Source organism: Triticum dicoccoides, chromosome 5A (genome assembly GCF_002162155.2).
Source record: "Triticum dicoccoides isolate Atlit2015 ecotype Zavitan chromosome 5A, WEW_v2.0, whole genome shotgun sequence".
In the NCBI taxonomy this organism is placed as follows: domain Eukaryota; kingdom Viridiplantae; phylum Streptophyta; class Magnoliopsida; order Poales; family Poaceae; genus Triticum; species Triticum dicoccoides.
In genome coordinates this window covers 324,629,112-324,642,983 of record NC_041388.1, presented here as the reverse complement: position 1 = coordinate 324,642,983, position 13,872 = coordinate 324,629,112, and the positions used below count along the sequence as shown (strand labels likewise).

The window sequence follows — 13,872 nt, the reverse complement described above, 5'->3', positions numbered from 1 at the left end:
TGAACTTCTAATCTGCACATGATAATCATATTTTTTACATTATTGATGTCCTTAATTCTGCAAAGATGTTTATCTTACTAAGAAGCGGGTTGAAGATGATGGCATTTTTTGTTCTTGCTCCCTTTCTTCTGGATCACCAGTTGCTTGTGGAAAAGATTGCCAATGCGGGTACCTCTCTCTCTCTCTCTCAGGCACGCAAACACAAGTGCGCATAATATAATTGCTTCGTACTCTATAAGAAAAATACATTCTTGGCTATTTGATTAATGCACTTGTAAAATTCAGTATTGTCGAGAAAAGAACAATTCTGAACCGCTATTTTATTGGTGCAGGATGCTGTTCTCTTGTTGTTCATCAAACTGTAAATGTGAGAACAATTGTGCCAATAAATCATTCCAGCTCCGACCTTTGTTCAAAACAAAATTGATTAAGGTATGACCTATTCAAATTTTCATAATTAGTGAGTCTGGAAGAATTGGCCATTTAAGGGGAAAATTGAGGACTGAGAAGGAACACTGTGATTGCTATATATGGCCCTATAATGCAATATCTGAATATAATCTATTTTTACTGCACGCGCCTTGAATAGAATGTGTTCTAGTTTCTATGTTGTATCGTAAGGGGACTGTGGGTTCCTTATTTTATAATAGGATTAGAGGAGCCATATTCATTAAGAATATTCTTCCGGGTTCTCTAATCTTCAATAATGCAAAGTATATAGCACTGAAACCAACCTACAAACTTCGTCTCACTGTCAAAAGCCCAGCAAGGACCTCTACCACCAACTTTATAGAAATAAACAGCTTTGGGTCTGCCAACAACTAAATCCTGCATGGGTAAAAATGAACAAAATAAGGTTTGCATTGGAGCAATATAAAATCCTAACAGCAAATATCGAGGAAAACATGGGTAGGTCTGTAGTAATTTGAGTGACTGGCCGTGGATTGACAATAGTAGCTAAAATTTCGTACATTTTGTAGACTTATTTAGTTTCAGTGACCAGGGTGGAGATCTTGTAGAGTTTTTTTAGTAGCAGAGTAGCGGCTGAGTAGAACAACTATACTGTATCAAGAGCCTATTTCGTCAATGCCCATCAATTACCTCAGAATGGTGTCTTGCCACGGCCAACAGGGGATGGTGCTAGGTCACACAGTTTGTGACAAATAATACTGTTTGTACATAATGTGATTCTAACAGACGGGCTAACCGAACTTGCCATGTTATTCCTGGTACACTGCTGTCTGGTTGCAAACTTTTAACCTTCCAATAAGACTTGTTAGGATGGCTATAAAACATTAATACGGTGTTAGAGATCGTATTCTTTAGAACAATTAGCCTTCTCTTAGCTTTCCCTGGAGTGAAACAATTTCTTTCTTTCTCCTCTCTTGCTTCGGTAGATAATTAAATATCATGACGAAGAACACCCCATTGTACATGCCGTAGCGAGCAATCTTCCATATTGTAACAGTACCATCTGCTCTTGGAGCTATTCAATTAAATTATTCCGCCCATTTAATGAGCTAAATACCGGTGGCCACACTACCTCCAGACAGCCATTCATGATCTGTTAATCTTGCTTCGGCATTGCTTCATGCATTATTGGTCTGATTGAAATGGCCACGGTCGGTCATTCCTTTTTTTGTTGACTGATAAGCACTCACGAATCTGAAATATGCTTTGGGAACAAAAATCATCACATACACACACGAAAAGTAAAAAACAGATGTTGCCTCTTAAAGAATAAGCTGTTTTTTCGGGGAGTCGTGACAGTTAGTCATGTATATTACATCCATAAAAATGGATAATAATTACAAAATACTAAGAATCAAAAGTATATTACTGAGAAAGGATGGAATAAGGCAGTACAATCTTAACACTCAAGTACTCCAATACAGTATGACAATCCTAAAAAAAAACAGCATATACGATCCTCACTAAACAGAGTCTTCACCAAAACTGAATAGTCCGATTATGTAGCGAAGCTTCTATCACCAGCATCTGCCAAAACTGGAACTATGTACCTGTGGGTACAAATCAACGACATTAGTCACTGCGCCGTTTGATCGTTCGCCCGACCTACAGGCCAGATGCATTATATTGAAGGATGGAAACATTATGTACACGTTTTACAGCATAAGCATTGGACAGCAAGGAGTTTAAGACAGCACCCTCTCTCATCTACTTCACAATCGATCATCCCTGCGTAAACATGGAGCCTGAAGACCAAAAACGGAATAAACAACGGGAACCTGCTATACACATATGGCGTGGCTTATCTAATCGTACCCAGGGAACTTGTTGCCGAGATTTTGTAGCACAGGAGGCACGTTTTACAGCATAAGCATTGGACAGCGAGAAGTTTAAGACAGCACCCTCTCTCATCTACTTCAAAATCGATCATCCCTGCGTAAACATGGAGCCTGAAGACCAAAAAGGAGGCCATTTCAATAAGACTTGTTAGGATGGCTATAAAACATTAATACGGTGTTAGAGATCGTATTCTTTAGAACAATTAGCCTTCTCTTAGCTTTCCCTGGAGTGAAACAATTTCTTTCTTTCTCCTCTCTTGCTTCGGTAGATAATTAAATATCATGACGAAGAACACCCCATTGTACATGCCGTAGCGAGCAATCTTCCATATTGTAACAGTACCATCTGCTCTTGGAGCTATTCAATTAAATTATTCCGCCCATTTAATGAGCTAAATACCGGTGGCCACACTACCTCCAGACAGCCATTCATGATCTGTTAATCTTGCTTCGGCATTGCTTCATGCATTATTGGTCTGATTGAAATGGCCACGGTCGGTCATTCCTTTTTTTGTTGACTGATAAGCACTCACGAATCTGAAATATGCTTTGGGAACAAAAATCATCACATACACACACGAAAAGTAAAAAGCAGATGTTGCCTCTTAAAGAATAAGCTGTTTTTTCGGGGAGTCGTGACAGTTAGTCATGTATATTACATCCATAAAAATGGATAATAATTACAAAATACTAAGAATCAAAAGTATATTACTGAGAAAGGATGGAATAAGGCAGTACAATCTTAACACTCAAGTACTCCAATACAGTATGACAATCCTAAAAAAAAAACAGCATATACGATCCTCACTAAACAGAGTCTTCACCAAAACTGAATAGTCCGATTATGTAGCGAAGCTTCTATCACCAGCATCTGCCAAAACTGGAACTATGTACCTGTGGGTACAAATCAACGACATTAGTCACTGCGCCGTTTGATCGGTCGCCCGACCTACAGGCCAGATGCATTATATTGAAGGATGGAAACATTATGTACACGTTTTACAGCATAAGCATTGGACAGCAAGGAGTTTAAGACAGCACCCTCTCTCATCTACTTCACAATCGATCATCCCTGCGTAAACATGGAGCCTGAAGACCAAAAACGGAATAAACAACGGGAACCTGCTATACACATATGGCGTGGCTTATCTAATCGTACCCAGGGAACTTGTTGCCGAGATTTTGTAGCACAGGAGGCACGTTTTACAGCATAAGCATTGGACAGCGAGAAGTTTAAGACAGCACCCTCTCTCATCTACTTCAAAATCGATCATCCCTGCGTAAACATGGAGCCTGAAGACCAAAAACGGAGTAAACAACGGGAACCTGCTATACACATATGGCATGGCTTATCTAATCGTACCCTGGGAACCTGTTGCTGAGATTTTGTAGCACGGGAGGCGGGAGGTGCTGTGAGCCTGTGACAGCTGATACCTACATCCAGGTGTTAGGTTGATTGAACGAATAATTGAGAAACAAATACAGAAAAGTTGCATGAACTTAGAACTTTAATTTGCTTGCTTGTAAGTCCACGACCAATGAGCAAGTCAATAGCAGCAACGATGACCCCATGTAAAGGAATATAAGTTAAATACATCGTTGTATTTATGTGTAAGTATACCAGCTGTTCTGCTTACATGGACCAATCTATAACTTCTATTTCTCTCTTTCGTTACTGAAATAAAGCATATTTGAACTCTCAAACTGCAATCTGCTCAGGTACAATGACTTCTCTTATTTCTTTCTTGAGGATACTAGTAAATAAACGAAGTGGTTGGTAGCAACATAAAATGAAACATAAAAAATTTTAGCTTAAAGAAAATCGCCAAATGTTTGAAGTTAGTAATTTTGACAGTACAACTTGAATGAGTCAAGCCGCTTTCTTGAGGCAGTTGTTTGTGACCTGATCTGCCATACATGGTGCAATTCTGTCTAACCACAACTATATGTCAAGACTTTTGCATGTTAGGTACACCAATGGGGCTCTCCTGTTCCCGGTAGAAAATTCCTCTAGTAGGCTTTATTGGTTGGCTGGAATTCTTCCCACGGATTTTTTTTCATAGGGATAGGGATCTTCTATTTCAACCACAGTAGGGGTAACTGTGTATTGGGGGATGAACCCTGTGAAGCAGGGGCAGGGATGTTCCTCTCCCTGTCCCTATCTGGCTTTCCAGGTCCCTGTGGTTCAAAACAGTTAAATACTTGCAGCCAATGGTCTGAACTCCCAATGCCAAGCCGCCTCAGTTTCCTTGACATCAAGTTTGTGCGTCCTTGACTTGCCTGGCCGTCCTTTTTGTCCTATGTGACTCTGCTGAAGTGATGCTAGCAGCTCAAATCCACCACTGCAAGGCCTATTCACCCCACAGGTGCCTGCTGGCCTCTTCTATTCTCCTCTCCCAAAACCTGCTGCTGTCGGCGCCTCCAACAGTGGCCATGCCCTCCTCTGACTTCCAATTCTTTCCACTGCACGCTCTTGATTCTGGTGAGTTGTAATATTAGTCTGTGCAGCTAACCAGTTACTTGTCCGTATGCGACCTAATTTTTGTTTCGTTGTTACCTTAGGGGATACAAACAGAGGAAAATATGCTTGACTTACCATATTTGGCTATATCCTATACATACATGTCGAATCTGTGTGCAGACAACTTCTGCTACATTTGCCTTGTTCACCAGGACCTTCTTAACTAGATTTGTGTCATTTTCTTGGTTATATGTACTCTGGTGATTTTACCGTTCTAGACATTTGTTTCTATAGTCAGTATTGCATCGTTGTCCCTAGGTCAATTTATGATACTGTGTTGTCTGGTATTGTTTTTCCTTATGATGTTACGTTACATACAATGTTTTTCCCTATTTTGTATTTCTATCTGGAACTTATATATAATTCAGATATCTCTTAGGAACCCCATTAATTATCCCTGTACTCCATATCTGATCTGGCCCTTATATATGCATGTTTCATAGAGATTATATGTATGTTAGCAAAATATCCAACATATAGTCGCATTCTGTGCACAACTGGCCCTGCACCTTAAACCATGGCAAATCCCTTTATGAAACTTTCTTTATCTTGTGAGGCAGTATATTCTTCTTCATGCAGTAACTCAAGCAATACTTCAACATTGAATACTTTACAATTTGCAAAATTAAATGCGAGGAGGAAAGTATGCTCTTATGTGTTAATAAGTCTACAGAGAATCTAAGCAAGTTGTTTCATGTTTCATATTTTTTGAAGCGTAGCCAATCATTATTATTTGATGACCATTTTCTAGGTTTCGTTGTAAGTGGTGCATAAATTTAATTGTTTCATAAAATGTTTAATTGGTGTGTATACATATTTTTCACTTCCTAACAGTTCCCTAAAGACTGTTATATTCTAGACAGAGAAATGTGGCTTTGGATTGATAGCCGAGGACGAAATAAAGAAAGGAGAATTTGTTATAGAATATGTAGGAGAAGGTAAGGGTTTGTTGAAATCTATTTTGAGCAAGTAAATGAAATGCAGACAAATGCAGTATTATATATTATGATGGTTACTCACATTGTACACTGGGCGATCAAACTAACATCCATATATCTTGCATCGATTTTGTAGTCATTGATGACAGAACTTGTGAGGAAAGACTATGGAAAATGAAGAGACAACGTTACACTAACTTCTATCTTTGTGAGGTCAGTAGTAATATGGTCATTGATGCAACAAACAAGGGGAACAAGTCCAGGTTCATCAATCATAGCTGTGAACCAAACACAGAGATGCAGAAATGGTTAGTTATATTGTGCTGCTTATTCTATATCCATGCGGATGACCCTGATATTTGCTACTGGTATCATGTTATTTCAGGACTGTAGATGGAGAGACCAGAGTTGGAATTTTTGCTCTTCGTGACATAGAGAAAGGGGAGGAGCTGACCTATGACTATAAGTATGTTCATTCAGGTTCCTGGTTACTTTATAAGTTTTTTTTTCATTATAATTTTTTTTGTTTCACCCACCTTGCTTTATCGCATCGTGTACACAAAACTGTTGCTGTTTCTAATCTCTGTCCTTTTTTACAGATTTGTCCAGTTTGGAGCAGATCAAGATTGTCATTGTGGATCTTCAAACTGCAGAAAAATGGTTGGCACGTCTAAGTCGGTCAACTCGTTTGTTCTCCACAATGGCAACTCAGCAAGCTCACAAGATCAGCACGACATGAAGAAAAGAAAGACAACCTCAGATAATTGTATTGGGGAGATCATCCGTTTATGGGATCGACGGGACAAAATGTATGCCTTCACAGCTTCAAATCTGGTTGATGGTGTTAGATATCCTTTTATCTGTCGTTTTCAGTTCCCGGTCTGGTTTAACCCCTTGTCTTTCAATATTCTGCCTTTCAGGTATGTCCCGGCAGTTGTACATGACTATGATGAGTACACTGGAATGCATACCGTGAGTATTTTAACAGATGATTTTTACATGATATCTAATGAGCAATTTATATATTATTTGTTTTGGTTCAGTTACTGCTTGATGAAGAAACTACTGAAAATTTTGATATGAGAGAGGAAGACTGGGACTTCCTACCGGTACGACACTCTTAGTCACTAAACTGGTTGATTTGGTTTGTCTTTTGAAGCTTTTGGGTTCTGTCATACCTTACTTGCAAGCGTCTGCTTCACATTTGCTACCAAAGTCAGTAAAACATGATTGGATTTTTTCTTTGATGTTTAAATAACAGTCGGATTACTCATATTTACGTAGGCATAGCACCTTTCAATCGTAGAACTGCATTGAAGGTCGATACCGAGCATTTTCAATCCTCACTTTATTGCATATAGCATTGTTACCATACCTGTTTTGGATGGGCTTGTCTCATTTCCTCCAGACAAGGCGCCTGCTCATTTGATCTTATCTTTTTACAGCGCCCAGAAGATCCAGAAGAAGACTGAATATTGAAGGTTACACTGATGACTACTTATAACATAGTGCTATTTCATGTTCGGACCCTTCTTTTGTACTACTGGCTGTTGTTAACATTTGCATTTTTATTGTTCATCCTGTTAATTTGCTTTTCTATTTCAGTTATTTTTACATGTTGTATAAGTGCATTGAGAATATGTATTCATACGGTGCAATAGGATATTGTTTTACTTCTGTAGGGGTGCATGTGCTGTTTGGAACTATTAAGATGTAGTGTGTGTTTGGTTTGAGCCAAAGTCAAGCCCACTAAAAACTTGGCTAGCCAAAATATTGACCAAGGTTTTCGTTGCCTTCTGGCCGACGCTGGTAAAAAAAGTGAACTGGAGTAGGCAAAGTGGCATGGGCATGCAAATTTCGAACTGTCTTAAAATACCCGTAGTTGAGATTTGAACCAACTAGTTGCTGCGGGAATCAGTTGCAATATATTTCGATGATATTTGATTGCGTGGAATATAAATATTTGGATTAGTAACACGTGACCAAAATAAAAATGTATATGACTTGGTTGTAAAATATTTATTGGATATAAGTAGAATAATAGAATGAAAAATATTTTCCCATACATGGTTGCATGTAGTGGTTGGTTTTTTCCCATGCATGGTTGCATGTAGTGGTTGGTATTTTCCCATGGATGGTTGCATGTTGAGGTGGTTCTTATCCCATTCATAATTGTACGGTGATGTGGCATGCTTGCATGTTGAGATAAATAAGTTAATGCGGATGAATCTCTTAAGTATATAGGATTCTTATGGAAAGATCACTTGATTTCCCAAAGTAGGCTATGTTTGGATAGGGGTGATTTTATATGGATTTATTTTTGGACTCCTTAGGATTTGAAACAAAAATACCACTATCAGACCTTCTATTTTTTCTTAGTTGGATGCCTTGTCTGACGGATGTTTCTCTATCGTGTGCAGGATCCTTATGTTTCTGTGTACTGACAGGATACATCCAGCTGATTCCCATCTCAGCTGAACCTGTCACTACCATTGTAGACAAATCATCACTGGGCAAGTGCTTGGTGCAACCATCCACCCTCAAACCAGATTTTTTTTCAGTGTGCTCCCACCTTGTAAATTAGATTTCCGTCCTCAAATTAGATTGTTTTTTCTTTCCTGCACTCTCCGGTTCCACTCTCAAAACAGATTATTTTTCCCTGCATTATCAACCCCTCTCAAATGAGACTTATTCTACTGGGTCACAGTTTTGTTCTGTTGTCCTGCATGTGTCATTATTGGCTTGTTGCTTTGGGAGTGAACTTTACAGCAGATGTGATATCAGTAATTGTCGAAGAAGCACCTGTCCCTGAAAACACCATCTTCCTAGAATTGGCAGTTTTACCTTATGTGAGAGAACATTGTCCATCTGAAGCAAATACTGTTATTTGCACCAGAAGTTTCTTTTTACCTAGCCGCCCAGATACGTTTGATGCAGGTTCTATCGAATTCTCGCAATGTGGAGAAATATATCTATGTAAATATTTCCTGCAAGCCGATGTCGAAGAAATCATCACAATCAGTGAGTCCATGTCTTGGAGATGATGGCTGGCTTGGGAGCCGGAGCGCAACGGTGTACTCTTGGTCTGGAGCGCGTATCCCCTAGGGCTTGACCACGTCTTTGATCATCTCCTGTTGCGGTGAGCCCGGCACGGGACAACCGTCCGGGCTTTCTTATGGAGGTGCCTAGCTCTTGCTAAGGTTCATATATTTGTGTGGCGCCTTGTAACCAATCCCTTGCCTACAAAAAGGGTTAGCATCTTAAATTTCTGACTTATGTCCTTCGTGACTGAGTGAGAGGAGACGTTTCATGGGTTTACATGTGTGGTGATGCTTTAGCAAGAAATGGCGGTTCATCACTGGAAACTACCAGACATCCTCAAGATGGTGCCTACAGGACCGGAATGGTTGCTCCATAGCCTCTGTGATCTCTCGGAGAGGCTTGGACTCCTCATGACTCTGTGGCGCTGTTGGCACGTGAGGAATGAAATCGTCCCCCACAAGCGACCACCAGGTGTGGAATCCTCGAAGTGGTTTCTAGTTTCTACCGAGATTGCCACCTAGTTGCACCCTGAGGCTGACCAAGTGAAAGGCAAAAGGGAAAGTTTGTGGCTACACACAGGTGCATTGCAACCTTGATGAACGGTAAAACAAAACAAATAGCGAAAAAAGAATCCGAAACTTTGTGGCTTCGATTATGACCTAATGTTGTAGCTTCTTGCAAAATTTGGTGGCCAAATGACATCCAAGGAACTCCATACGAAAATAGTTGGTGCTTACATAGAATAGATGTTCTAGCTATGGGACTAGCAAGCCTCGAGTCAATAATTCAACATAGCGCAAATAGCAGCAAAACAACCTAATAGTGTAAACATTGATCTGTCATCTTTACGTAGACCGGAGCACCAGAAGTAAGGGCACTGCCCCCACATAATTAGGCCGTCAAGTTCACCGTGCAAATCCAGCTTCAGCCTGCACTCCAGTAAGTATTGATTTCACCAGTTAGAAGTGTCCAAAAGACAAGCTATTTACTAGTTATGAAATGTGTGAATCCAGCAGAAAAAAACTGCGGTGCTTTACTGAGCCCAAAAAAGACTATGAAAAGATGAGTAACTTCTGTTTTTATCCCATTTTACCCCTTTTCCCCCCTCAATTTTGATGCTGACTGCACGTGCTCGGCATCAAAATTGAGAAAAAAAGGGGGTAAAATGTGGCACAAGTTTGGCTAAATTGAGATTTTTTGCTAAATCGGGTAGTATTTGTCACACGTGTCAATTTTGAGGGTAAACAAATGGAATTCACTCAGTTCAAAATATAAACCTGAATTTTGTTGTTGTGAATAATATAAACCTGAATTTGCAGCTGAAGAGAAACAAAAATGTTTAGTAGCCTGTCCCGTGAAGGGTGTAGCAGCACCTGAAACGAGTTTTGCAGTTAGCAATGACAGCAGGTAGACAAGCTCCGAGTGTTCAACTAATTACATTTACCTGCATTCGTCACCGATGAGGTCCCAATGTTGTTATCAGGATTTGTCAAGGTACCATACGTGGTTTGCAAGAGTGTAGCTCCAGGAGCACCTTAAACCAGTACGGTAGTTTGAAGTACATTAGTTAGCCAGGCACTTATAAAATGGAACGCACAACATAAGGAGTTCATTTATAAGGACTTCACTACAAATTTGACGTCAGATTTTCGACCATGTCAAATCAAACGTTTTTCATGACAAATTATGTTCGCCGAGGATGGCAAGTTTAGTTGGCGAGCATGGCTGACTAGAAAATTGTCGTGCTTGCAAGCTAAATTTGCATCACCGTGTCAATATAAATTGCCAAGGAAAACATCAGATTTTCCATGCCTAAAAGTCTGACATCAGATTTTTAGCCTTTCCGTTCATGAATGATCATGAACGATGAACCCAACACAAGAATGACAAAGGAAACATGGTGAACGAAATATTTATTAGCAATGATGCATATAGCCCCCTAACGAAGTAGTGCGTGTTCAGAAACAAGCTAGAAATAACAACAGGCAGCTAGGCATTGATAAAGTGCAGATGACGTAATGAGCAGCTACAAAGCTCAGAGAGTAAGCAAGCACAGAGAATGACAAGTGGCTATAAAGGATAAAACGAGTGTGATTTAATTACCTTCCTTACAAATTGACTGAAGTATTTGCCCTTGATGGAGCTCCGGGCGTTTATCACTTTTTAAACATTGATCTGTAACAAAAATCACGAGTTTATCAGTAGATAGGAACTCATATTGCTCGGAGAGAAAAAAGATAGCTAGGATGTAGCATAGTGCAAGTGATTTCCCCAACAAAGGAACAATAGGAAAAATATCAGACAGTTTATACGTGTCATGGAACACCAAATGCTACGAACAGGTTAAATATTCATGTACAAATTGGAATGTTGAGGAAAGGCAGTGTTAATTACCGATAAGATCTGCCACCCTCTTCAAAGACTCTGCCAACAGTGCTGAAATCATAAGGACAGTTAACTATCGGATACATGTCGAGACGCATTGCTTTAATCAATGCCACCACCAGGATGTTTGTACTCCCTCCGTTCGGAATTACTTGTCGCAGAAATGGATATATCTATATGTATTTTAGTTCTAGATACATCCATATCCGAGACAAATAATTCCAAACGGAGGGAGTAAAAAAGAAGGATATGTTGTAAAGAGAAGGATGTTGTACCAGGATGTGGGCTTTCTGAACGAACAGGCTGCAAAAAGGCAGGAAAATGGAAATTTGTGAATGTCATGTATAAAATTCAGACTTCACTTTCAGAGACCGCAGTATCTAAGGATTCGATCTCATGATAATTATCGTGTTGTACTCGTAGGTACCTCCTATTTGTGTTGAGATAGAGCCTGGCGATGGCAGTTGATGTTGGCCGCCGGGCTTGTTTCCTCACGTGACGTCTTGGACGACGAGGGCTGGTAAAATACCACCACGGCACGGTCAATCAACCAGCATTATTATTAACATATACTCCCTCCGTTTCGAATTACTTGTCGCAGATATAGATGTATCTAGATGTATTTTAGTTCTAAATATATCCATTTTTGCGACAAGTAATTTGGAACGGAGGGAGTATGTACTGAACGATCGACTAGAAGGAAGTCATCAGAGAGTAATCGAGATTGATTGGAGGAATTAACGAATACAGGAACACACCCGATGGGAAGCAGTTGTTGAGGGTTCACTGTCTGCCGCGGCAGTATCAGCAGGCGTCTCAACTCTGGAGACTGGAGAAGCAGTTCGTAGACCACCAACGACGCCTTTCTCCTCACAAGCTCCCAGTCCAGGGAGAGCCTAGGTACGCACGATTAATTAGCACGATCGATCAAAACAATTATTAATAGATACCAGGACGGATTTGATTGAGCACCTGAATTGGTGAGAGCTGGCCATGGCGTTGATGATGGAGCCGAGCTTGGCGTTGCGGCTGAGGTAAGTAGATAGGCTGACGTCGTGGTAGTAGACGGCGGTCATCACAGCGCCATGCTTGGCGGCGGTGCCGCCCATGTTGTCCAAGACCCGGCACGCGTTGAGGAACCAGACGAGGTCCAGGGCGTAGCCGTCCGTGCACGCGTCGGGGTTGAAGAAGCGGCGGAGGTAGCTGAGGGCGTCGCTTCACAGGCCGCGGGCGACGAGCTGCCGCAGATGGAGCCAGCAGAGATGCGCGTCCGTCTCCTGGGTCATCCTGCATGCGTCGAGTCGTACGTATCCCATGAATAAGCAGCAAACCCGTTAGCAGTAGGCAGGTAGACAGATGGACGAGCCATTGACGATGACGAAGCGTACGCCTGGAAGGTGGGCTGGAGGCCCTGGAGCCAGAGGTAGGTGAGGAGCCGCCGGCGACGGGCCCGTGGAACGCAAAGATACTCGCCGGGGGCGGAGACCTTGCTGCCGGCGCCGAACTCCACTATGGTTGCCTTCATCGCGCCAGATAGAATCGCTCGCTCTGTGGTTGGATTTGGTCTGCTTTGGATTTGGGGAGGGAGGACGACGCTACTGTATGTATATATACCCGGATCTTCTCCCAAGCTTTTTCCTTCGTTTCTTTTCTTTCATTTCCTTCGTTTCGTTTCCTTTGCTTCGCCTGCTTCTTTTCTTCGTTTCCCTCTCTTTCTCGCTCTTCTTCCGTCCAAACACCGCCGCGTGCAGATCTTCCGTTAACGCCAGGTCACCACCTGACCTGGATTAAGCCACGGCGTTTCCTTTTTCTTCCGTTTCCTGAGGAAATTTATTTTTCTATGCACACCGAAACGCACCAAACCCGCCTCGAACGAACGGCCCGGTCACCAATCCATCAAAAACTAATCGATTAGAAAAACAACACAGACACGCAAAGGAGCCTCAATCATCCGGCCTAAGCGGCATCCCTCATATCTAGCCCAAATACAAAACAGATATAGGGCACCTAGGCGCATCCGCCATGTCGGACCCGATAGCCCTACTCACCTCAAATTACACCAAATCCACCCCACTCGGCCTACCGGATCAATTTGCTCTCTCCTCCCTACTTTCTCCTTCACGTCGTCCATCTTGCAGCTACGCCGCCGCGCGCGGTCCCCAGCCATTCCGAGCCTCTACGCGGCCAGCACCGCCATAACACTTCTCTTTCCTATCCTCGCCGTGGGGACGTCGTCGTCGGCCCGGACGCCACCGCGACACGGCCAGCAACTCTCGGGCCGCCCCTTGCGCTCTTTGTGTTCGACACGTTTCCGGCCTGGTTTTTTGTGAATTTTTTAAGGATACTTCATCGGACGAGGAGTATGGACCGACGGAGCTTAATCAAATCATTCAAGATGAGTTCTTCGATTCATCGGATTCGAACGAAGAAGTGGACATGATCATGCTCATGAGCATGCAAGAGGAAATGGACCGGCTGGTGGAGCATATTCTCAACTTCAAGGGCTCAATCAGAGGGAGAAGAGTGATCAATCGGGATAGGATGTCCAGGAATGCTCAGATCAGTTGATTGCATGCATTGGGAATGGAAGAACTGTCCCAAAGATTTGCGGGAAATGTATCAAGGTCACACCAAAGAAGCCACCATCATACTAGAAGCACTGGCATCACATGACTTA

General features: G+C 41.8%; 1 protein-coding gene and 1 long non-coding RNA gene across 2 annotated transcripts in view; one reads left to right on the top strand and one right to left on the bottom strand.

The window, feature by feature from the left end:
- Nucleotides 1–8,502, top strand: part of LOC119301266 (histone-lysine N-methyltransferase ASHH3-like) — a 10,430-nt gene extending 1,928 nt beyond the window's left edge. The window contains exons 3-12 of the mRNA XM_037578212.1: nucleotides 66–168; nucleotides 333–432; nucleotides 5,690–5,768; nucleotides 5,905–6,076; nucleotides 6,154–6,234; nucleotides 6,368–6,577; nucleotides 6,689–6,740; nucleotides 6,812–6,877; nucleotides 7,214–7,249; nucleotides 8,189–8,502. Of these exons, the coding sequence (XP_037434109.1) occupies nucleotides 66–168; nucleotides 333–432; nucleotides 5,690–5,768; nucleotides 5,905–6,076; nucleotides 6,154–6,234; nucleotides 6,368–6,577; nucleotides 6,689–6,740; nucleotides 6,812–6,877; nucleotides 7,214–7,240 (890 nt within the window). The 3' untranslated portion in view covers nucleotides 7,241–7,249; nucleotides 8,189–8,502. The remainder of the gene's footprint in view (nucleotides 1–65; nucleotides 169–332; nucleotides 433–5,689; nucleotides 5,769–5,904; nucleotides 6,077–6,153; nucleotides 6,235–6,367; nucleotides 6,578–6,688; nucleotides 6,741–6,811; nucleotides 6,878–7,213; nucleotides 7,250–8,188) is intronic.
- Nucleotides 8,503–9,438: 936 nt separating this feature from the next.
- Nucleotides 9,439–12,677, bottom strand: LOC119297272. The gene is made up of 10 exons (XR_005145598.1): nucleotides 12,584–12,677; nucleotides 12,168–12,482; nucleotides 11,954–12,091; nucleotides 11,623–11,712; nucleotides 11,471–11,498; nucleotides 11,205–11,246; nucleotides 10,914–10,985; nucleotides 10,255–10,344; nucleotides 10,118–10,183; nucleotides 9,439–9,739 (listed from the first exon to the last, which is right to left on the bottom strand). It is a non-coding gene; the product is annotated as an uncharacterized LOC119297272 (long non-coding RNA).
- Between the last annotated feature and the right edge of the window lie 1,195 nt (nucleotides 12,678–13,872).